We start from the raw sequence: 25,989 nt of genomic DNA, 5'->3' as shown, positions 1-25,989 counted from the left end.
GCCTGCATAACAATCTACAATGTACATGTATATGTCCTCTTTGCTTATCATCATGATCAGCAAAATGTCCAAAAGCCTACAGAAAAAAACATAAAAGTAAGATATCCCCAATGAGCTCAATATGGCTTTTATCTTGAGTCCTACAAATCCAGCTCCCTGTGTGTGACCAACTTCAATGGGGAACAGATTGTTGGCCAGGTTCCGTTTGTGACTGTCTTATATTAGATAGGGAAAGACATCTTGCGCACGCGGTAAGAATCTAGACCAGAGAAACCCTACAGTGACTTCAGGACCACGGACAGCGACTTAAAGAAGGCTTACAGAGAGGGCCAGTCTCTCTCTCTCTCTCTCTCTCTCTCTCTCTCTCTCTCTCTCTCTCTCTCTCTCTCACACACACTCTCTCTCTTGTGCGCGGTGCTTTGAAATGCGCAAGTTTATATCTCACAAGGTTACCACTTACATCAAGATCCTCAGAACAAAAAGTGCGCGCGACTAAAGGAACGCCTCAGAGTGGTTTACTGTAAAGAGCAAGACATCAACACAATAACACCATGCAGGTAAATTGAAAAGATAGCATGTATATTTTGTTGTATTTGTTGTGGGTTTTTTAATTGTTGGAATAGCCTAAACAAATTGCTGCAGAGTTTTGAGTTCAGTACGAGGCAGACCTGCTGAATCCATGCCCACGTCATTCGTGGAATAACAGTTATGGCAGAAAATAATCATTGAGTTATTGCAAAACATGTCATACAGTGGACAAATAAATACATCCAATCAATTAGTATTATATTTTTTACTATTTTAATGTGAGTGCTGTTGAATCAATCAAATGAAACAGTAACCAACTGCCATGGAAAATAGGTAATGTCAGCTAGTTGGTGTCACTGATATTGTACCTGCTCTGACGATGCCTCTATTCTATGCCATTTTGTGACAATGGCTAGGCTAAACTTATTGATGGTAATTATTACTGTCTGCAGTATTGTATGTCACTATCTTAGCAACAACAACAATAATAACAATAATTATTAGGTGGGTGCTTATATTTGTCCTATTTCACTCATGTACATGTGTATTAGTACATGTGTGAATTGGATTTTTTTTTTTTTTTGCATATCCCAACTCCCCCTGAAACACCATTGGAGAGTGGGGTCATGGCCAAGGTCTTAGTTTAAAGCGGTAATCAACAGTTTAATTCATTTTAAAGCATACTCTCCGCCTATTTCGATAACAAACTGAGGGATGGGGCTGGAGAAACTTAACCACTCTCACAGACAGGTCTCTGGATGCAAGGACTGACCATCCATGATATCAAAAATATAATTTTAACTGTGTTTTGAGGCTATATGGCGTTTGTTTACATTTACTTTGTTTACAAACATTGTAGTAAAACCAGCTTATATTTTGGGTTCTGATGTGGTACAACAGTTGAACTAAGATCATGAGAAATGTATAAGTTACATTCTTCAAGAATCAACGGGTACATATCTGTCACGCCCTGACCTTAGATATCTCTGTTTTCTTTATATTTTGGTTAGGTCAGGGTGTGACTAGGGTGGGTACGCTAGTTTTTGAATTGTCTTGGGTTTTTTGTATGTCTAGGGTTTTCGTGGGTCTAGGGGATTTGTATGTCTATGATATGGTCCTGATATGTCCTGATATGGTTCCCAATCAGAGGCAGCTGTTTATCGTTGTCTCTGATTGGGGATCATATTTAGGTAGCCATTTCCCTTTGGTGTTTGTGGGATCTTGTCTATGTGTAGTTGCCTGTCAGCACTCATTTGTATAGCTTCACGGTTCGTTTTGTTATTTTTTTAGTTTGTTCAGTGTTTCATTCTTTAAATAAATAAGAAAGTACGCATACCATGCTGCGCCTTGGTCCGATCCTTATAACGAACGTGACAATATCACAATTTATGTAACTGCAGATTGCCCATTTAACTGTGTTGTAACCATGTATTACTAAATTATGTGTATCAATTTCAGGCAGGCAATTACTATAAATATTTTAAAGTTAAGCCATTGTCCAAAGGCAAGCATTCAGATATAATGTAATGTATTTAATCAACTAATGGTGTCCATATTGATATATAGAGTGACTGACTGTTCAACCCATTGTAGAGATTGTGATAGACAGAAGTCTAGAAGCTGCAAAAAGCTTTTTATGAGTGCAATAGTTGAGTGTGTTGAGTGAAGTGCTGAGCATTCTGTCAGATAAAGTATGTACACATCACTCATTGCTGGAATTTGACCATGTGTTCTGCAGTTGCCTCACTGTTTGGAGTCGTACATTGAAACTTGGCATAAAATGATGTTGGTTAAGACGACACGTTGGAAAAGCTCAATGTGTTGTTGGACTGAAAAATATGTACAAGTATGGAGCTGAAATGTTCTCTTGCTTTGAAAGAAAAAAAAGTGCGGTAGTAGTCCTCCCCACCCCCCACCCCCTTATACAACACACACACACAGCAATGGTAAACAATTTTTTGGCATTCATTCATGTCTTGGGACCATCCGCCCAACAACACCAATGAGGGAGCCTTAGGATCTAACCATTTTCAATGTAGTTGTCTCAGTCTGTACTGTAATGTATTTTGACTCTGAGAGACACGGTGCATGTGCGATACAGTGCACAGAGATACAATATACTAATAGTGTTCTGTGATACAGTGCATCCCTCTGTGACAATAATCAGCTGAGTCCCAGCTGTTCCATGCAGCAAGGCATTACAGGCATGATTGAACCCTAGAGGCTCTCTGATTTACCACCCAGCAGCACTGTACCCTAAAACTTCTCAACTGACAGTCCCTTTCTCAGGAAATAACACAATACCAGAATGGATAGCTACGATTGCTTGAGTTAGGAAATATGGGCTTTTGTAATGTAAAAACTATTTCCCCAAAGTCCACACAATACAGTAGTTGAGGAAACCCTGGGGTCTATAGATCCAAGCAGGGACTTTCATACATTGTGATTGCAGACGCAGAGGGCAATTTGATAAGATTGAAATGTAACCACACTGTAACTTAAATTGAATTGTTCATTGAACAATTCATCCAGGCAAATAAAAGAGAGGTCACCCCACACCCCTTTCTCCCCTGTCGTGGAATCTGTTTTATCTGAGGAAGTGCATGCGGGGTTACTTAACGATCATGCCAATGGGAGAAGAGAGAGGAAGAGACAACTTGGAGGGGTGTATAGGGACTATGGAGGCAGATTGAAGTATTTCTATAAGAGAGTGTATTTGCTTGTTCAAGTACACTATATATACAAAGTAGGTGGACACCCCTTCAAATTAGTAGTGTCAGCTATTTCACCCACACCCGTTGCTGAGAAGTGTATAAAATCGAGCACACAGCCATGCAATCTCCATAGACAAATATTGGCAGTAGAATGGCCTTACTGAAGACCTCAATGACTTCCAATGTGGCATCGTCATAGGATGCCACCTTTCCAACAAGTAAGTTCGCCAAATTTCTGCCCTGCTAGAGCTGCCCCAATCAACTGTATGTTCTGTTATTGTGAAGTGGAAACGTCTAGGACAACAACGGCTCAGCCGCAAAGTGGTAGGGCACGCAAGTTCACAGAACGTGACCGCCGAGTGCTGAAGCACATAACACATAAAAAATTGTCTGTCCTCGGGTTCCAGACTGACTCTGGAAGCAACATCAGCACAATAACTGTTTGTTGCGAGCTTCACCATGCGCAATGCCAAGCATCGTCTGGAGTGGTATAAAGCTTGCTGCCATTTGACTCAGTGGAAATAGTGGAAACATGTTCTCCGGAGTGATGAATCACACTTCACTATCTGGGTTTGGAGGATACAAGGAGAATGCTACCTGCCCCATTGCATAATTTTGACTGTAAAGTTTGGTGGATGAGGAATAATGATCTTGGGCTGTTTTTCACGGTTCGGGCTAGGCCCCTTTGTTCCAGTGAAGGAAAATGCTAAGGCTACAGCATACAGTACAATGACATTGTACACAATTCTGTGCTTCCAACTTTATTGCAACAGTTTGGGGAAGGCCCTTTCCTGTTTCAGCATGACAATGCCCCGTGCACAAAGCGAGGTCCATACAGAAATGATTTGTCGAGATCGGTGTTTAAGAACTTGACTGGCCTGCACAGACCATCACCTCAACCCCATCAAACACCTATGGGATGAATTGGAACGCCGACTGCGTGCCAGGCCTAATTGCCCAACATCAGTGACTGACATCACTAATGCTCTTGTGGCTGAATGGAATCAAATCGATGGTGCCAACTAAACTGACCTTTTGGGATATAAAGAAGGATTTTATCTAACAAAACGACCATGCATGTTGTAGCTGGGACCCTTGGGATTGCAAATCAGAGGAAGATTTACAAAAAGTAAGTGAGTATTTAATCGCTATTTGTGATTTTATGAAGCCTGTGCTGGTTGAAAAACATTTTGATGTGGAGGGCCGTCCTCAAACAATCGCATATCATGCTTTCACTGTAAAGCCTATTGTAAATCGGACAATGCAGTTAGATTATCAATAATTTAAGATTTTAACCGATATAAGGCACTTGTATGTACATAGATGTTTAATACCCATAATACCCATGATTATTTATTTGAATTGCGTGCCTTCCAATTTCACCGGAGGTTGCCGGCAGGTGTCCCGCTGGCAGAACGCCTAGCCCAAAGAAATGTTTAACATTTTAGTTTTTAACATTTTAACTTCAATATGGAAAAAATAAAAGTATTGACTGCTGATCTCTATCCATGGTGCTGCAATTGCAACATGTCTCTGCGACTGCATGCCTATCGAAACATTGATAGGCTTTCTGTGGTACCAGGGCATGTATAGCTTTGCTTTAGCTAATGGATAAATGTTTATTTATAAGCCTATTTGGGCATAATTTTCTCATGTTAAGCCTAACAATAATTTCCCGAAGCTACACACAGTGTCACAATGCTAGACGTTTTAGACTGCTGGCTGGTGGAAATAATGTATGCAATGAAATGCAAACATTGCAGATTGTAAAATAAATGTTCGATGCAACAGCATACTAATCAGCTACCAATTGATTTAGTTGAATATACAACTGTCCTGTATAGGCTACCTGAACCTGCATGGCATGAACTGTCCTCGTGCTCTTTCCCAGCTTGGATAGAAAGTTGTTGTGCTTAAAACCAGTCCGTTAATGCCAAATAATACAGTCAGTCCACCCTAAAAACACTAGCTTACTGAGGATTGTTTCATTATGCAGTGTACTATCTATAACTATGTACCGTATTTAGCTGCTATTTAGAAACCTTTTACAAAATGACATATCAAATAGCCTAACACTGAGGAATAAGTAGTCGGCTTGAGGATAAATTCAGCCACTATTTATTGTTGAACTCAGCAGTTTTGTCTGGCTAATAACCTACACAAACAGGCTGCAATATTCAAGGCAAATTACTGTAAATAAAATAAAATAAAATCTAACTTGAGAGATGCCCTGGTGTCTTTTTGTAGGTCCGTGTTGCGGACCCGACTGTTTTCAATACTGAATATTGCCAACCCAGACCTTCCTGAGACATTGTGCAATATATGTCCATTGCGCTGCACACAATTTAAACTAGTCTTTTATGATGCATTCCAAAATATACCAGAGATAAGGGACTGTTGATTTCACTCTCAGTTAATCTCTTTACGTAATATGTTGCGACTGGCAATAAAGGAGAATGAGAGGCTCAATTAAAGATGTTGCAGAACTGGTGTATTTGAAGTACAACTCCCTTCTGCCCAGTTTCCCTGATGTTGCTACGGCAATCAAGCTGTTTTTACCATCCCTGTTAATTGTGCTTCTACAGAGAGTGTTTACTCAACTAAAACTCATAAAGAATTACCTAAGAATCATTAGGCTCCCGGTCTGCTATGTGCTTTTGAACACCTGACCACCTGTAAGTCATTGCACTGGCACCGTCGTAGACTTGACCACAGAATTTGTACACTCATGTCCCCTTATACTTTCAATCAGCACATTTCTTTCTTCACTTTTTCAGTCACATTCCCGAAGCACTTACCTTTCTAGTACATATGTAGATTAAATAGTTTTATGAATGACTTTTTGGAGGGTTACTGTCTAAAATGATTTATTAAATATAAAACAAAATAGACATCGATGACAGCGCATGGGTCCCCAGAGTTTGCGGGGGCTGCTGGGGTGTCCAGTATGCCAGTTCTCTCTTGTCCCAGACCTGTTGTTTTTGACCCTCTATCTCCCTCTCCCCACCCTCTCTCTCTCTCTTAGAAGAGGACTGCCCACCCCTCAGAGCCTAGTTCTGTTATGATGAGCGAAGGGGGGAACCCAAGAGCGGACTCAGCAGAAGAAACCGGATTGAATGCACAAACTGTTTATTGAACACAGCAAATGGGGAGTGCAGAACCGGGGCAGCTCAGCTGAGTTGCAATAACCAGGAGTGTAGAGTGAGGTTGGAGTTGGCAGCGTGGAACAGGGGAATAGGTCCTGGGGGGAATCCAAGGTAATGGTGGTGAGTAATATCCAGAGCAAGGTGGTTGGTGGTGAGATGTGGAACAGGAGACAGGAGACAGAGACAGAGCAGTTCTGCAAGGAGAGGACAAAAAATGATGTACGGCAGGGAAACATGCACAGCAGAGCAAACAGGATCTAGAGCAAAGACAAAAGGCTAGAATCATAACTAACAGATAATAGATTACAATTTGGCAGCATGGAGATGTCAGGAATGAGTATATGTAGAGGTCTTGATTTATGGGACAATATGCAGCTGGTAGGGATTAGCTCTAACTCCAACACACCTGTCTCCAACCACAACAAGAGAGAGAGAGAGAGAGAGAGAGAGAGAGAGAGAGAGAGAGAGAGAATTCAGGGGAGAACTGAAGGTTAGGACAACACCGGAGGGGCACCACAGAGGCCGTTGTGGAAGCAGATGTGACAGTACCAACCCCCCCCCCTCTACAAACGCTACCTGGAGCACGACCCGGCTTGTCTGGGTGTGAGGTGTAAAAATCCTGTAAAGAGGGAGGGAACCAGAATATGACGACGCTGTCAGGATTTGGCCAGGGTTGTTCTGGTTTTGGTCACTAGATGCCTCCATTGCGCTTTTTGACCCTTTTGTTTTCCCTTGTTCCCAGTTATTATTTGCACCTGTGCCTCGTTTCCCTTGAATGTATTTAAAGCCTTAGTTTTCCTCAGTTCTTTGCTCTGTGTTTGAATGTTAGCACCCAGCCCCAGTGATGCTGTGAACATGTGTTACTCCAGTTGGACTCTCTTGTGGTACTCTGTTTTTGTTCTTGTTTATTTATTTTTTATTAGCTTTTGATGCTTTTTTCTGCTGTACCTACCACCTTGTGGATTTACCTTTTGACTTGGAGGAGGATTACTTTGTTCCCCCTGGAATTACTTTTGACGTTGTGGATTTATATTTTTGCCTGAAGAACTTTCCTTTTTTACTTCATTAAAACACCGTCTCAAGTACTGCTGTGTCTGCCTCATCTTCTGGGTTCTGCCGACTATTCGTGGCTCAGTTTGCTAAGTGACTGTTTCTCACACCGGAGACCCGGGTTCGTAACCGGGTCCTGACAGACGCGGCACCCAGCTACGCTTCTCAGGCCCATATCCCTCCCAGTCCACCAGATACTGCCACCCGCGGCCCCGACGGCGCACTTCCAACAGCCACCGGACTGTATAGGTCATCGATAAGACGAGGGGGTGGAGGAGCAGCTGCAGGAGGGGACAAGGGACTGGAGCAGACTGGTTTAATTAATGAAACATGGAAGGTGGAGTGAATCTTGAGAGAGTCTGGGAGTTTTAGATGAACAGCAGAAGGGTTTATGACATGATCAATCTCGAAGGGGCCAATGAGTCGGGGAGCTAGTTTTTTCAAAACCACTTTCAGAGGCAAGCCCTTCGAAGAAAGCCATACCCTTTGGCCTGAAGTGTAGACTGGAGCCGCAGCACGACGACGGTTAGCCTTGGATTGGGTCCTGGCGGAGGCACAAATAAGAGCATTCCGGGCCCTCCTCCAAGTGCGATGACAACAGCACATGTTGTCCTGGACTGAGGGCACCGCTACTTCAACCTCCTGTGCAGGGAACAAGGGAGGTTGGTAACCCAGAGCACACTCAAAAGGAGACATACCTGATGAGGCATTGATGAGGGTGTTGTGGGCATATTCCATCCAGGGTAACTGGGCACTCCAGGAGGAAGGGTTAGCTGAAGTAACACAGCGTATAGCAGTTTCCAACTCCTGGTTGGCCCACTCGGTTTGACCGTTGGTCTGGGGGTGATAACCATACGAAAGGCTGACCTTAATGCCCAGAGCTGTGCAGAAGGCTCTCTAAACCTGGGATGTGAACTGGGGACCTCTGTCAGAAACAATGTCACTCGGGATGCCATGCAGTCGCAAAACATGGGATACCAGCAGATCCACAATCTCCCTGGAGGACGGAAAGCTTGGAGAGGGGAATGAAGTGAGCCGCTTTAGAAAATCGGTCAATAATAGTGAGGGTGACTGAGTTACCATTAGATGGGGGAAGCCCAGTGACAAAGTCCAACGCTATGTGACCAGGGGCAACTAGGTATGGGAAGAAGACGAAGCAGACCAGATGTAGGTTTGGTGGAGGTTTTATTCTGGGCACAGATTGAGTAGGCTGAGATGAATTCCATAGTGTCTCTCTCCATGGTGGGCCACCAAAATCGCTGACGTAGGAAGGTGACTGTCCGATTCATGCCAGGGTGACAGGTGACGTGAGTAGAATGGGCCCATTGAAGAACATCAGAATGAACTGAATCTGGCACAAACAGAGCCTTACCAGGACCGTTTCCAGGATCATGCTGGTTTAGCTGAGCCTGACGAACACGGGCCTTAAACTCACAGGTGACAGCAGCAACTTTGCAGGAGGATGGCATAATGGTCTCAGGCTCTGCACCTTTGTTGTCTGTGGTGAATTGACGAGAGAGGGCATCAGGCTTGGTATTCTTAGATCCGGGGCGATAAGTGAGTGTGAAGTTGAATCTACCAAAAAGCTATGCCCACCTGGCCTGCCGAGAGTTGAGATGTTTGGCGGTCTGAATGTAGGCTAGATTCTTACGATCCGTCCACACAATGAAGGGAAGTGCTGAACCCTCTATCCAGTGACGCCATTCCTCCAGAGCCAGCTTAACAGCCAAGAGTTCCCGGTTGCCTACGTCAAAATTTCTCTCTGGAGATGAGAACTTGCGGGACAAAAAGACACAAGGATGGAGCTTCTGATCCACGGGAGAAAGTTGAGACAGGACTGCCCCTATCCCAGTGTCGGAAGCGTCCACCTCGAGGACGAACTGGAGTTCTGGGTCTGGCTGGGTAAGGATAGGAGCAGAAGTGAAGCGGTGCGTTCCCTGGAATGCTGCCTCTGCCTCAGGGGACCAGTGGAATGGAGTGGAGGTTGAGGTGAGAGTAGTGAGAGGAGCTGCCAAACGACTAGTCACGGATGAATCGTCTATAAAAATTGGCAAACCCCAGAAAACGCTGTAACTGCTTCAGATTCATGGGCGCAAGCCACTCTGTGACTGCCCTAACCTTGGCAGGGTCCATTCGTAGCTGTCCTTGAGCAATAATGTAACCCAAGTAGGATACAGAGGAAACATGAAACTCCCATTTCTCAGCCTTGACAAATAGCTTTTCTCCAATAGCCTTTGGAGAAGTTGGGTGACGTGTTGCTTGTGAGTCGCAATGTCCTTCGAAAAAATAATAATGTCATCCACATATACAAAAACAAAATGCCCAATGACATCACTCAGGACATTATTCTCCAGGCCCTGAAAAACAGCCGGTGTGTTAGTGAGGCCAAATGGCATTACGAGGTACTCAAAATGTCCAAGTGGTGTGATGAATACTGTCTTTCACTCGTCTCCCTCTCTGATGAGGACAAGGTGGTAGGCATTCCAGAGGTCCAGTTGAGTAAATACAGTTGCACCATGGAGGGGGGCAAAAGCAGAACTAATAAGTGGCAAGGGATACTTATTCCTGATGGTGATACTATTCAACCCATGGAAGTCTATGCATAGCCTCAGTGACCCATCCTTCTTGACAAAGAAAAATCCAGCTCCCACTGGAGAGGAAGAAGGCCTGACATGTCCGACAACCAGGGAGTCCTGGATGTATTCCTCCATGGCTTCTTGCTTGGGCGAGAGAGGTTATACAACCTGCTACTAGGGAGGGGAGCTCCAGGCTGAAACTCAATAGCACAGTCGTAAGGCCGATGAGGCGGCAGAGATGGGGTGTGGTGCTTGCTGAATACAGGAGCTAGACCGTGATATTCTGGAGGAACAGAAGACAGGTCTGAGGGTTCTGGAATGGACTGGGGTGCAGACAAGTCAGGAGAAAGGGCAGAATGTAGACAATTAGAATGGCAAAATATACTCCAAGTAGTAACCCTTCCGATAGACCAGTCAATCTGTAGGTTGTGTAGCTTTAACCATGGATGGCCCAGAACCAGAGGTGAGTGAGCACAGTCGATGATATGGAAACTGACCTTATCCTGGTGATTACCAGAGAGACGCAGGATAACAGGAACCGTTTTCTCCAAAACACGGAAGAGTAGTTTTCCATTGAGAGCGTTGGCTTCCAGAGGTGAATCGAGCAAAACAGTGTCCAGGCCCAACTGTTTAACAACCCCTCGGTCCAGAAAACTCTCGTCGGTGCCTGAATCAATGAGAGCAGGCAGAGGAAAAGCCTGGCTCTGTCACACAAGGTTGACCTCAAGCAGGGGTCTGGGAGATGATGGGCAGGCGATTAGGCTCAACAGTATATCCCCCACTACTGCTGAGCCCTCTCTTTTGCTGGACACCGGGTACAAGTGGAGACCAGGTGACCAACCTGGCCACAATACAGACAGCTCCCAGTACTGATACGCCGCTGCCTCTCCTCTGGAGATAGACGAGTCCTGCCAAGCTGCATGGGTTCAGGTTTGGAACCTGCCTGGTGATGTGATGCAGTTGGAGAAATTGAACAAGCCACCGAAGCAGACGTTATGGGACCTGCAACCCTGCCTCCCCTCTCCCTCCGATGCTCACGGAGATGATTGTCAATGCGGATAGTGAGAGAAATGAGTTTGTCCAGTCCATCAGGCTCCTCTCTGGATACCAACTCGTCCTTGAGGGTCTCAGTGAGTGCGTTCCGGAATGCTCCCTGAAGGGCCTCGTCATTCCAGCCACTTTCTGTGGTGAGGGTGCGGAACGCACATGCCATCCCAGCCACACTCTGAGAACCTTGACGAAGGGACAGAAGTCGTTTAGCAGCATCCTTTCCACAGACCGGGTGGAAAGACCTTCCTCATCTCCTCTGTGAATCCACTGTAGGAGAAGCAAATAGATGACTGTCTCTCCCAAACCGCAGTGGCCCGAAGGCAGCCAATCAAAAATAAATATTGGCGCATTCACTGGCATAAGAGTAGGGCTGTTGCTCAAACACTAATGAACATTGTACAAGGAAAGGCTCTGCAAAGCCCAAGATTGCCATCATAGCGTTCAGGAGTCGGAACAAAAGGCTCCCGGAGTGGAGAAGAGGAACTGGAGACTGGTTGTGACTTCTGGACGGAGGTTCGGACCTGTAGGTCAGACAGGCTCCGTGAGAACTTCTTAAAGTTCTCCAGCAGGGTTTTTAGTGCTTGGTCATGTTGATCCAGTAGGGTGCCTTGAACAACAAGAATTTGGTGAAGCGTTGAAGAGTCTGCTAGGTTCATCTTTGGCCAGATCGTACTGTTACGATGAGCGAAGGGGGGAACCCAAGAGCGGACTCAGCAGAGGAAACCGGAATGAATGCACAAAATGTTTATTGAACACAACAAATGGGTAGTGCAGAACCAGGGCAGCTCAGATGAGTTGCAATAACCAGGAGTGTAGAGTGAGGTTGGAATTGGCAGCGTGGAACAGGGGAATAGGTCCTGGGGGAAATCCAAGGTAATGGTGGTGAGTAATATCCAGAACAAGGTGGTTGGTGGTGATATTTGGAACAGGAGACAGGAGACAGAGACAGAGCGGTTCTGCAAGGGGAGGACAAAAATGATGTAAGGCAGGGAAACATGCACAGCAGAGCAAACAGGATCTAGAGCAAAGACAAAAGGCTAGAATCATAACTAACAGATAATAGATTATGATCTGGCAGCATGGAGATGGCAGGAATGAGTATATGTAGAGGTCTTGATTTATGGGACGATATGCAGCTGGTAGGGATTAGCTCTGACTCCAGCACATCTGTCTCCATCCACACAATCACACCAAGGGAGAGAGAAAGAGAGAGAGAGAGAGAGAGAGAGAGAGAGAGAGAGAGAGAGAGAGACTATATAGGGAGAAAACTGAAGGTTAGGACAACACCGGATGGACACCAGAGGGCGTAGTGGGAGCAGATGTGACAAGTTTCTCTCTAGTTTTCTTCCTAGGTTCCTGCCTTTGTAGGGAGTTGTTCCTTGCCACAATGCTTCTACGTCTGCATTGCTTGCTCTTTTGGGGTCTTAGGCTGGGTTTCTGTATAAGCACTTTGTGACATCTGCGGATGTAAAAAGGGCTTTATAAATACATTTAATTATATGTCCGGGTGTTCAACGCATGGCCAGTACTCATCCCACCCTGACGCTGATCTTATGTTGATGCTGTTTTCTGAATTTCTCAATGCTCTGTGTGCCTTGGCTTCCTTTCATATTCAAATAGGAGAGGAAGAGATGATGAGGGGGTGGGGTATCTCCCTCGATATTTTGCTCCATTCTCTCTTCAAACACTGTAACAAAACAAGAATCCACACCACGCGGCCACACACACACGCGCGCACACACACACACACACACACACACACACACACACACACACACACACACACACACACACACACACACACACACACACACACACACACACACACACACACACACACACACACACACACACGGCCCCTGGAATAGACTAAAATGAACAGCTTTGTATGCGTAAAAAAGCATGATAGCTCTATCCTTGTGGCACTGTGGACTAATTCCATGGATAGAGAACAGAAGATTATAGGTTTGAAACTCACTGATGGCTCGTCACAATAAACAATGATTAATGCCGAAGGAAATTAATTTCCATGTGTCCTATCTGTCCTTGGAGTTAAAACAAAGTTATCCCAAAATAAGCTAGCAGTGTTATTGAAACGTTCAGTAAACATTTTAAGGAAGCTATTAAAAAAACTCCAAATAACTTATTGGTATTTGGTATTTTATTAGGATCCCCATTAGCTGTTGCAAAAGCAGCAGCTCTGATTCCTGGCATGAAATATGACATAATACAGAACATCAATAGACAAGAACAGCTCAAGAACAGCTCAAGAACAGCTCAAGAACAGCTCAAGAACAGCTCAAGAACAGCTCAAGAACAGCTCAAGAACAGCTCAAGAACTCAACAACAGCTCAAGAACTACATAAAAAAATGTAAAAGGCACATGTAGCCTACATATCAATGCATACACACAAACTTTCTAGGTCAAATAGGGGATTGTCGTTGTGCCGTGAGGTGTTAATAGAGAATTTCCGTTCTCAGAGAATTTCGGTTAATTTCAGTGAATTTCCGTGAATTAAACCTCCCAGGAAAACGTTCAAGGAAACAGAGTTAAATGTTCTCAGAACCTCCCTGAGTCCTAAAAATAAACAGAACAGGAGAAATTCAAAACATATTTTAAAAAACGTTCACTTTTACCAGTCAGGAAATGTATGGCGTCGTTACTACAACCAATGTGAAACCAAAAAAACACGTTTTCACAACTTTCAAGGAACCAAATGTACTACTGAATACATAGTAGGTTTTCCTCCATTCAGACGGGGTTGATGCTACCTCTTTCCTTCTCTATTATTTTCTTCATCCTACAACCCATCCTCCTCTTATCTTCAGTCACAACATCCTGTATTACCAGCCTCCTGCCTCCCTTGTTTTATCACTCTTTCTTCTAACTTCTAATGAGACGTTGTTGCTAGGTAATGCATAGGGAGCAAGTTGAAGGAATTGACAACTTAAGTCTGCTTAGGAATGGCTGATTTTAAGCCTTGTGGGGTTCTTTGCACAATTGTGTTTCGATTTTGAAATCGTGTTCTCTTCCTCCCTCTCTGTCCAGCCCATGATTTCTCCTCTGTGTATTCACTAACCCTTCTGTACCAACAACCCTCTCTGAAGTATACTAACATCTATTTTCTGTCTGTACTAACAGTCCTTTCTGTAGTGTCCTTCCCCTTTTCTCTGTCATCTGTTAACCCAGTTCTCTGTCCCCCAGGCTGATGGGAAGGGAATGGACAGTGGCCTCCTGCCCAATGCCAACGGAACAGAGCCCAGCCAGGGAGGACAGAGGGAGGACAGAGGGAAATGGCAGAAGCCGCGGATCAGTCGTAAATCTCTGATGAAGTGCTGTCTCGTCAAATGGATCATCGACAACACAACACGAGCACAGGGGCCAGGTAGGTATGGGACAGAGCAGAACTAACTACCCAACTAACTACTAACTACTGTAACTAATATGAGGCTCAGTCATCCCAGCCACAGTGTTGTATGTGTCCTACCCTGTTTGGGATAGCTGGGGTGGAATGAAGATGAAGGCGGAGTAGAGGGGGAGGGGATGCAGTCTTTCAATCCCCTGGCCTATACTACTGATTACATTATTTCTGATGCATCTACCCTATCTTATAGGACTATATTTAAAACTCTATCTTCTCTCTATTCTCTATATTCTCTCTCTCTCTCTCTCTCTCTCTCTCAGTTGACTTCTGCTGTGCTAGCCTCTCCTCTCTTAGTGTCACTTCAGTATACCAGCCACTCAATCTATCAATTAATCTCTATTCATTCTAGCTCCCTCCACAGTCACAGTAAACTGATTGCTGTAGGGCTAAATGTTTTATTGTTGACTATTTATTTTTCTCTCAATTCTTATAAATGGTTTTAGGAGGCATTTATACTTGACAAAAATATAAACACAACATGTAAAGTGTTGATCCTATGTTTCATGAGCTTAAATAAAAGATCCCAGAAATGTTCCAGATGCACAAAAAACTTATTTCTCAAAATATTTTGGCACAAATTTGTTTACATCCCTGTTAGTGAGCATTTATCCTTTGCCAAGATAATCTATCCACCTGACAGGTGTGGCATATCAAGAAGCTGATTAAACAGCCTGATAATTACACAGGTGCACCTTGTGCTGGGGACAATAAAAGGCCTCTCCAAAATGTGCAGTTTTGTCACACAACATAATGCCACAGATGTCTCAAGTTTTGAGGGAGCAAACAATTGGCATTCTGACTGCAGATATGTCCACCAGAACTGTTGCCAGAGAATTGAATGTTAATTTCTTTACCATAATGTCATTTTAGAGATTTGGCAGTACGTCCAACAGGCTTCACAACCTTTGACCACGTGTAACCACGCCAGCCCAGGGCCTCCACATCCGGCTTCTTAACCTGCAGGATCGTCTTAGACCAGCCATCCAGACAGCTGATGAAATTGTAGGTTTGCACAACCAAAGAATTTCTGCTCAAACTGTTAGAAACCATCTCAGGGAAGCTCATCTGCGTGCTCGTCGTCCACCTCAGGGTCTTGACCTGACTGCAGTTTGGCATCGTAACCGACTTCAGTGGGCAAATGCTCACCAATGGCATGCTAGAGAAGTGTGCTCTTCACGGATGAAACCCGGGTTTCAACTATATTGGGCAGATGGCATTGTGTGGGCGAGCTGTTTGATGATGTCAACAGTGTGAACAGTGTGCCCCATGGTGGCTGTGGGGTTATGGTATGGGCAGGTATAAGCTACGAACAATGAACCCAATGGCAGTTTGAATGCACAGAGACACCGTGATGAGAACTTGAGGCCCATTGTCGTGCCATTCATCTGCCACCACCACCTCGTATTTCAGAATGATAATGCACAGCCCCATGTCACAAGGATCTGTATACAATTCCTGGTAGCTGAAAATGTCCCAGTTCTTCCATGGCCTGCATACTCACCATACATGTCACCAATTGAGCTCTGGATCGACCTGTACGGCAGCGTGTTCCAGTACAGGCCAACACCCAACAACATCGCAGAGGCATTGAAGAGGACTTGGACAACATTCCGCAGGCCACAATCAACAGCCTGATCAACTCTATGCAAAGGAGATGTGTCGCGCTTCATGAGGACAAATGGTGGTCACACCAAATACTGACTGGTTTTCTGATCCACGCCCCTACCTTTGTGACCTAATGTATTTATTTCAGTTGACTGATTTCCTTATATGAACTGTAACTCGGTAAAATCTTTGAAATTATAGCATGTTGCGTTTATATTTTTGTTCAGTGTAGGAAGTTTAAAAATATTACTGAAATAAAAATGCCAGTGTTAACAGTAATATACCTGTCATCTCTCAGCAGATAGAGAAGAGCTGCCTCCTGACAGAAACTATAGCCAGTCATTTTGTCAATTGATCTTATTCGATTATCGATGATTTTCGATTCAAAGCCTTGGTGGATTATTTCGTTTCAAATCATTTCCATACCCTTACCAAGTACAACACATGCAAATAGAGAGACATCCAAGGCTATGTAAAATATTGTTAAATAAATAGGGGCTGTTGAAGAAAGAGTATGTTTTTCACTTTTCTATCCAGCACTTGAACTATGGGTTAAAGCATGAGCTGAGAATGGAGGGAATAGTAGAGTGTCTGTTGCTGCTTATACCCCGTTAGCCCTCATTTTCTCTACCTATCTAAATTTTTGACATTGCCCTTCTGTGCGTGCAGAATGGGGTTAACATCTGCACGTGCACTCACCGGAGCTAAGAGACCCTTACCCATTCTCTACCTCCAAACCCCCATCCCGCCCCCAAATTAACCCCTTCATCGCCCTTCTGCCCTGCCTCAACTCATCCTACTCCAGTAAGGAACCCCAAATACAACCATGTCAAGGGATCTACATCTGCTGGATAGTATAAATCATTACATGACATAGTAGAAGTACTCTCTATGCACACCAGATGGTACACTCACTCTTTCTGGTAGTCTCAGAACTATTCAGAATTGTTTAAGTGATGGAGAGAGAGAGAGAGAGAGAGAGGGGAGAGAGACTTCATCAAATAAATTGGATATACAGACATTGTCATCCTGTGAATCAGGGAAGAGACTCAGGAGGTATGCTAATTTGGTAGAAAGCAGACCTAACAGACTCTGTTAAATTAGTCAAAGCAGAAACATTTTACATCTGGTTAGAAATGATCACAGAGAAAAATGTCCTTGTGTGTGCTACCTATATCCCCCCAATATAATTCCCATACTTTAACAATGACAGCTTCTCCATCCTAGAGGGGGAGATCAACAATTTCCAGGACCAGGGACATGTACTAGTCTGTGGCAACCTAAATACCAGAACTGGACAAGAACCTGACACCCTCAGCACACAGGGGGACAAACACTTACCTCACCTCAGAGTCTCTTAGAGCATTCACAGTCAGTCCACTGACACCCCTATCAGATCACAACAAAATCACACTCTACTTGAACAGAGCTATGCTCAATCATGAGGCATCAAAGCCAAAGGAACTGAATAATATTAAGAAATGCTATAGATCGAAGGAAAATAGTGTGGAAATCTACCAAAAAAACAATTACTCAACAACAAATTCAATCCCTTCAAGACAATTTCTTGGACAAAGGGTTTCACTGTAATAGTGAAGGTGAAACTTGGCAGTAGAAATCCTAAAAAAAGTATCATTTCAAGCAGACAACCTAAGAAAATTGACAAAATTGACAAATGGTTTGATGAAGAATGAAAAAACCCAAGAAAGAAATTGAGAAACGTATCCAAACAGCAAAAGCATATACATGATCAAATACAAAACTTAGAATCAGCTATTAAAGACTGGAGAATCCAGTGGGTTCTGGTAACTACATAATTGCGTCAACAGCAACCTTGGAAAAATCCTCTGCATGATCATTAACAGCAGACTGGTACATTTTCTTAGCAAAAGCAGTGTACTGAGCAAATGACAAATTGGCTTTTTACCAAATTACCGTATGACAGGCCACGTATTCACCCTACACACCCTAACTGACAAACAAACAAACCAAAACAAAGGCAAAGTCTTTCGACTCTTTCGACTCAATTTGGCATGAGGGCCTGCTATACAAATTGATGGAAAGTGGTGTTGGGGGAAAAACATACAACATTATAAAATCCATGTACACAAACAGAAAGTGTGTGGTTAAAATTGGCAAAAAACACACATTTCTTTCCACAGGACCGGGATGTGAGACACTTTAATGCAAATATTTGTTATTGTGAAACAAACAAAAAACAGAAAACTTGAGCGTGCATAACAAATCTCAGGAAGACTGAAACAGGTTTCCCTCAAGAATTTCCTTATATTTAGAGCCATCTATCATTCCTTCAATTTGACAAGTTTCCCAGTTCCTGCCGATGAAAAACATTCCCACAGCATGATGCAGCCACCACCATGATTCACTGTGGGGATGGTGTTCTTGGGGTGTTCTCTTGCACCAGACATAACGTTTTCCTTGTTGGCCAAAAAGCTCAATTTTAGTCTCATCTGACCAGAGTACCTTCTTCCATATGTTTGGGGAGTCTCTCAAACGTGTTTCCTTATTTTTTTCTTTAAGCAATGGCTTTTTTCTGGCCACTCTTCCGTAAAGTCCAGCTCTGTGGAGTGTACGGCTTAAAGTGGTCCTATGGACAGATACTCCAATCTCCACTGAGCTTTGCAGCTCCTTCAGGGTTATATTTGGTCTCTTTGTATCCTCTCTGATTAATGCCCTCCTTGCCTGGTCCGTGAGTTTTGGTGGGCGGCCCTCTCTTGGCAGGTTTGTTGTGGTTGAATGTTTTAATAATGGATTTAATGGTGCTCCGTGGGATGTTCAAAGTTTCTGATATTTTTTTAGAACCCAACCCTGATCTGTACTTCTCCACAGCTTTGTCCCTGACCTGTTTGGAGAGCTCTTCATGGTGCCGCTTGCTTGGTGGTGCCCATTACATGAAATCCAAATAAAAATCCATTTAAATTACAGGTTGTAATGCAACAAAATAGGAAAAACATAGACATAGACATAATATGACATTTGAAATGTCTTTATTCTTTTGGAACTTTTGTGAGTGTAATGTTTACTGTTAATTTTTTTGTTTATTTCACTTTTGTTAATTATCTATTTCCCTTGCTTTATCAATGTAAACATATGTTTCCTATGCCAATAAAGCCCCTAAAATGTACATTAAATTGAGACATAGAGCTGTACTGTAATTGTTTGGGACTATTGGCCTTAATGCTGCTCTCAATACAGTTGTTAATGTTTGATCCGAAGAGTATGTTAATGCCGATATGCCATCAACAACGTAAGATCGATCAGCACTTTGTACTGCTGTCTTTGCTTCAAGGCCGTGTTTTTTTACGCACACTACGTAGCTGCTGCTCAAACTGCCACTTCCTTTACTTCCTGTCTTTACTCACCCTCCTCTGAACCATGATGATGTAGCCTATGTCTCCTCATATGTTAACCAACACCATCCCATCCCTTCTAACTGCTTTTTCGCTTCTCAATGATCATGCAAGTACGGAAGAGTAGGCTACCAAGCTGTTCCACCGCTGTGCAGCCGAATGTTATAGGCAGCTGAGCATGTGTATCCCTACAGGTAACCAAAGTCTGCATCACCCGGCACCCTTATGTCGTTTGTCAACTACTGCTTTAGACTGCCTACTATTTGTGATGATAATCTTCATAGTTATGCTGCCATGTTTTCGCGAGAGTTGATGAAAAAAGACCTAGCCAAAGTTTGCAATGAATTTGAGAGACTGCCTGTCTCTGTCTTGCTTGAAACAGACTACCTTTGTTTTGTGCTTATGTTTGCAATACTGTTACAACACACAACAAAGTTGGTACGGACATGTCATCATGTCTTTTGTGTACAACATGATAGCTGCATGTAGCCTAACACCCCTCCTGAAAAAATAACATGAAATCGTGCTTGAGGCATAGAATTTATAGTTCGAATATGTCGACCATATCGTTAGTGTAGAGAAGCAGGACAAAAGTAGCACTATTTTTTAGTTTTGTTCCTAATTACTCAGAGATCGATAGAGCTAGATACATAATATTTTATGACAAACAACTTATATATATATATATAATATATATATAATATATATTATATATATATTATATATATATAATATATATATTATATATATATATATATATATATTATATATATATATATATATATATATATTATATATTGCCTCTACCATTAGGAATTGTAATTTAATTTCTAGGGTAAATAAGTTTAAAGTAAATAGACAGAGAACAGAACTACCGCAGCATTACTTTTGTACCTGCCGGTGGGTCGGGAATAACACCGCCTTGGGATGGAAGAAACAGCTGGCGAGAAGTGCACAATATTTGTCTCTTCGCCATGTTTCTGGTTTGTAATGCTTGTTACTTTCAACAAATGTACTATCATCCATAATTTCATGTTTGTGTCGATTTGAATAATTAATCCTATAGGTTCGAAATGTATGAAAATGAACCATGCTTCGACATTGTAATGTTACGCAACCACAATATTTTGCCTTATAATATGAATCAGACTAAAATGGATCACATAATAGCTACATTAACCATCATGTTCTTATCTCACTTTAATTGGAATGTAGTAGGAGATGTTTTTCACCATTTTCAATGATTATTCATGCTTAGTTGGACCAATTATGTGCGCTCTAGCTGTCCTTGTCACGCGCCCTCCTCTTGTCTTGAGAAAATAAACGGCTTTATTCTCTTCACAAACTTCAGCAAACTCATCAGGCTTATCAAATTTCCTTGGCTTTACATAAGGTATTTGACCTCCAGAATTATAAATATATTTTTAACCACTAACCTGCATTTAAAAGCTTATGTGCTGATCCATCAAGTCAAATGATTAAGGCATAATTCTAATGACGTCATATATCATTTTCAAACATTGTCACTTGTTGATACATTGCTAACATTATAAAAGCAATATGAACTAGCGGAGACAATGGCCTGTGCATAAATATTTATTTAATTTTATTCCCGGTCATCAGTTTACATTGTTTTGCTGTAATTTCACCCAAGCTAACACCCAAGACTAGCTAGCATGATACTTGAAACCTATGCTGTCATTTAGTAACTAGATAGGATAAGAAAATGACATGTTTGGAACCTTAAACAACTAAACACAACTCTACAACCGAAAAACACTTCAGGTCTGTTTTAGCTCAAAACCCCTTTTTGTTGATAACTCGGTGAAACATGGTCGGAATGGGCTGTTGTTTTGCAGGGAGGTCGTCCTCCACATTAGGAATGCACTGACCTCACTGTGCATCATTCTAGCTTCTGTGTTACGTGAGAAAATGAGCATTACTTTATGTGTTGCTTTAATCCCTGCTCTCCCCTACAACATAAAGTTTTCCCCTCCATGTCAATGAGGGAGATGCGGCAGTGGGAGACTGAGCAGAAATTACGTAAAAGAAAAATCCTGCACATGTGCAGAAATCTCCATATGAATAGCCAAGGCAAGTCGGATTTCAGAAAATCCATAACCGCAGCCACTCAGTTTTTTTAAATGGTCTATTACATGAGCTAACCTTATACCATATGCATGGATAGAAGGGTCTGCTTGGTACTGTTCTGGCAGTTCACATGGTTATAGAGACAACTGGGGCGGCAGGGTAGCCTAGTGGTTAGAGCGTTGGACTAGTAACCAAAAGGTTAAAAGTTCAAATCCCAAGCTGACAACGTACAAATGTGTCATTCTGCCCCTGAACAGGCAGTTAACCCACTGTTCCTAGGCTGTCATTGAAAATAAGAATTTGTTCTTAAATAAAGGTTTTTAAAAAATGTAATCAGTGGACTAAATATGTTCTGTGATCATTCTGATAGTAGTGGTTTGCTCCCTGTGGAAATAGAGCTGACAGTGAGGAAACTTTTCCTAAAAGGTATTTTTTACTCTTAGTAGTTCAACTTGTATGTGTTTGCAAAGAAGCACTCGCCCTCCATTTGGCAAATCTGACCATAATTCTTTCCTCCTCATTTCTGCTTACAAGCAAAAATGAACGCAGGAAGCACCAGTGACAAGATCAATAAAAAAGTGGTCAGATGAAGCAGATGCTAAGCTACAGGACTGTTTTGCGAGCACAGACTGGAATATGTTCCGGGATTCCTCCAATGGCATTGAGGAGTACATCACATCTGTCATTGGCTTCATCAATAATTGTATCGATGACGTCGTCCCCACAGTGACCGTACGTAGATACCCCAACCAGAAGTCATGGATTACAGGCAACATCCTCACTGAGCTAAAGGCTAGAGCTGCCGCCTTCAAGAAGCAGGACTCTAACCCGGAAGCTTATAAGAAATCCCGCTATGCCCTCCGACAAACCATCAAACAAAGCGTCAATACAGGACTAAGATCGAGTCATACTACACCGGCTCTGACGCTCGTCGGATGTGGCAGCGCCTGGACACCATTACAGACTACAAAGGGAAGCACAGCCGAGAGCTGCCCAGTGACACGAGCTTACCGGACAAGCTAAACTACTTCTATGCTTGCTTTGAGGCAAATAACACTGAAACATGTATGAGGGCACCAGCTGTACCGGAAGACTGTGATCACGCTCTCCGCAGCCGATGTGAGTAAGACCTTAATACAGGTCAACGTTCACAAAGCCGCAGGGCCAGACGGATTACCAGGACGTGTACTGCGAGCATGCTCTGACCAATTGTTTTCACTGACATTTTCAACCTCTCTCTGTCTGAGTCTGTAATACCAACATGTTTTAAGCAGACCACCATAGTGCCTGTGCACAAGAACACTAAGGAAACCTGCCTAAATGACTACTGACCCATAACACTCACGTCTATAGCCATGAAGTGCTTTGAAAGGCTGATCATGACTCACGTCAATACCATCATCCCAGAAACCCTAGACCCACTCCAATTTGCATACCGCCCCAACAGATCCACAGATGATGCAGTCTCTATTGCAATCCACACTGCCCTTTCCCACCTGGACAGAATGAACACCTATGTGAGAATGCCATTCATTGACTACAGCTCATCGTTCAACACCATAGTGCCCTCAAAGCTCATCAATAAGCTAAGGACCCTGGGACTAAACACCTCCCTCTGCAACAGGATCCTGGACTTCCTGACGGGCCGCCCCCAGGTGGTAAGGGTAGGTAACAACACATCTGCCACGCTGATACTCAACACAGGGGCCCCTTAGGGGTGCGTGCTCAGTCCCCTCCTGAACTCCCTGTTCACTCATGACTGCACGGCCAGGCACAACTCCAACACCGTCATTAAATTTGCAGATGACACAACCGTAGTAGGCCTGATCACCGACAACAATGAGACAGCCTATAGGGAGGGGACCTGGCCATGTGGTGAGAGGACTACAACCTCTCCCTCAACATGATCAAGACAAAGGAGGTGATTGTGGACTACAGGAAAAAGAGGACATAGCACGCCCCCATTCTCATCGACGGGGCTGCAGTGGAGCAGGTTGAGAGCTTCAAGTTCCTTGGTGTCCACATCACCAACAAACTAACATGGTCCAAGCACAACATGACAGTCGTGAAGCGGGCACGCCAAAACCTTTTCCCCCTCAGGAGACTGAAAAGATTTGGCATGGGTCCTCAGATCCTCAAAAGGTTTTACAGATGCACCATCGAGAGCATCCTGGCTGGTTGCATCACTGCCTGGTACTACAGAGTGTGAACGGCTCAGTACATCACTGGGGCAAAGCTTCCTGCCATCCAGGACCTCTATACCAGGCGGTGTCAGAGGAAGATCCTGACAATTGTCAAAGACTCCAGCCACACTAGTCAGAGACTGTTCTCTCTAATACCAAACGGTAAGCGGTACTGGAGCGCCAAGTCTAAGTCCAAGAGGCTTCTAATCAGCTTCTACCCCCAAGCCATAAGACTCCTGAACATCTAGTCAAATGGCTACCCAGACTATTCACATTGCCCCCCCTCCCCTCTCCACACCACTGCCACTCTCTGTTGTCATCTATGCATAGTCACTTTAATTAACTCTACCTCCATATACATACTACCTCAACTAACCGGTGCCCCTACACATTGACTCTGTGCCGGCACCCCCCAGTATATATTGTTATTTTTTACTGCTCCTCTTTAATTACTTGTTACTTTTATCTCTCATTCTTATCTGTATCTTTTTAAACTGCACTGTCGGTTAGGGGCTCGTAAGTAAACATTTCACTGTTGTATTCGGGGGATGTGACTTATAAAATTAGATTTGATTTGAAATGATGAACACAGGCTCAGTTGTGGGAGGGGCCTCAGACTGTCTTCCCAGTGCAGTGGTCAGTGCTGCTTAAGTGTTTTCCCTATAGTATCCACAAGGTGCAGCACCTTTATGTGCAGCATCTCTGGGCACTTAGAAGAGAGAGTCAAGTGACTAACTCCATCTAAATCTCTCTCTCTCTTTTGTAAAATGCATTTCTGGCCTGTTCCCATTCCAGTCCTAAGACCAGCATTTTGCATCTCAATGATTGATTTATCCCCCCGCCCCCTCTCTCAGCTCCTGCTTAAACTCACTCCATTAAGATGTGCACACTCATCAGTTATGAATTCTACCCATCTTCGTCTCTTCTCTTTGTCTTGTTTACGCCCTCACAGTCATGCACTCTACCACAACTGATATCATGAAAGTGTTGGTGGAGTGTAAATTAATGGAGAGCATTGATGCTAAAACTTGACAGAGACTTAAAGAGGAATAGGATGGGAAAAACCTTAGGGCACTCTGTCTACTGCCCCTCTTCCCCCAATTTAAAGTCCCTTGATATTAGTTTGTTGAATTAGAAACACAATGTGAGGTTTCTTTGTGAATCCATCCAGTGTTATGTTTGATGTGAGTCTGCCTTTTTGTGCTATATGTGTCAATGGGAGGTAGACACAGGCAGCGCCACACAGGCTAGGGCAGACTCCTTCACTCTAAGTGCTGCTGGTCATATTCCAGCCATCAGCGGATGTGGATCAATGCCTGGTTTACAGCTTTACATCATCCTTAAAATGCCTGGGCAAACAAGGAAACGCTCAGACGGTCAATCAGAAACTATTAGTAAAAAACACACATCATCCCTCTGGACTCGCTGCCCTCCTACCCCCTCTCTCACTCATCTTTCTCACTCACTCAAACCGGAGACTGTACTAGAGGGAGAATTCCTGTCTTGATGGACCTGTGGGACGGACTTACCCAAAAAGGGAGACACAGGGGGTTCAGCCCTTAACTGGGACAGAATGTTTACTACAGAGGATACTTCACAAAGGAGATTTGGGAGATGAGGAATTAAGTAGTATACCTTTGTTGTTTTTTTTACTCAAAACCATGCACTGGACCTGGATTTAGAGGGACTTTTGGAAGACAAAATATTATCAACAAACTCACCTTTTTGCCTTCGCTGGAGATCAAGGGGTTAAATGAATGGCAGCTGAAACAGAGTGACTGTTACGGGATCTTTACCTTGTTCACCCATGAAGAGCATCGTCACTTGCAGATTTCACCTGCTTTAACAATGTGTGTGGGTGGGAGGATGGGGGGAGTAAAGAGTGACCAATAGATTTCAGTGTTTGCAGCTATTTTTCAGGCATCTTCTTCAATTCTTTGATAGGATGTTTTTTTAGACACACACTTACAGCAGCAAACATTTGTAAAGTTATGGAATACACATCCTATATGTCCAGGGCTGGCCAATAGAAAGCATATAAAGGTTCTTACTCAAATCAGTCAGCCATGGTGCTGGATGGCATGGAACTGATTGCAATTACTGTAGTCATTGGCCTTTTTTTTGTAATGTTCAAGCAGTTTGGTGTCTGGGAGCCCTTGTCATTAGATGGTAAGTAACAGGAACAGACTCCCCAGTCTCTTTTCTGATCAAGGCCATCATATTCCTCACAAATAGACAAGCTATTCGTAC

The 25,989-nt window shown here is 43.4% G+C and overlaps 1 protein-coding gene across 5 annotated transcripts in view; it reads left to right on the top strand.

Moving 5' to 3' along the window:
• Positions 1-444: 444 nt before the first annotated feature.
• The window catches only part of LOC112231107 (calsenilin), a 31,654-nt gene continuing 6,109 nt past the window's right edge, over positions 445-25,989 (top strand). For 2 of the 5 annotated variants that reach the window (XM_024397666.2, XM_024397665.2), the window contains exon 1: positions 24,259-25,908. In XM_024397666.2, coding sequence (XP_024253434.1) covers positions 25,806-25,908 — 103 coding nt within the window. In that variant the 5' untranslated portion in view covers positions 24,259-25,805. Of the gene's footprint in view, positions 558-14,269; positions 14,451-16,996; positions 17,000-19,438; positions 19,660-24,258; positions 25,909-25,989 lie in introns of those variants that run through there. The other 3 variants (XM_024397664.2, XM_024397667.2, XM_024397668.2) reach the window with 3 other exon arrangements.

Source organism: Oncorhynchus tshawytscha, linkage group LG33, assembly GCF_018296145.1.
Source record: "Oncorhynchus tshawytscha isolate Ot180627B linkage group LG33, Otsh_v2.0, whole genome shotgun sequence".
Lineage (NCBI taxonomy): Eukaryota > Metazoa > Chordata > Actinopteri > Salmoniformes > Salmonidae > Oncorhynchus > Oncorhynchus tshawytscha.
This window is presented reverse-complemented; position numbering and strand designations above follow the sequence as displayed.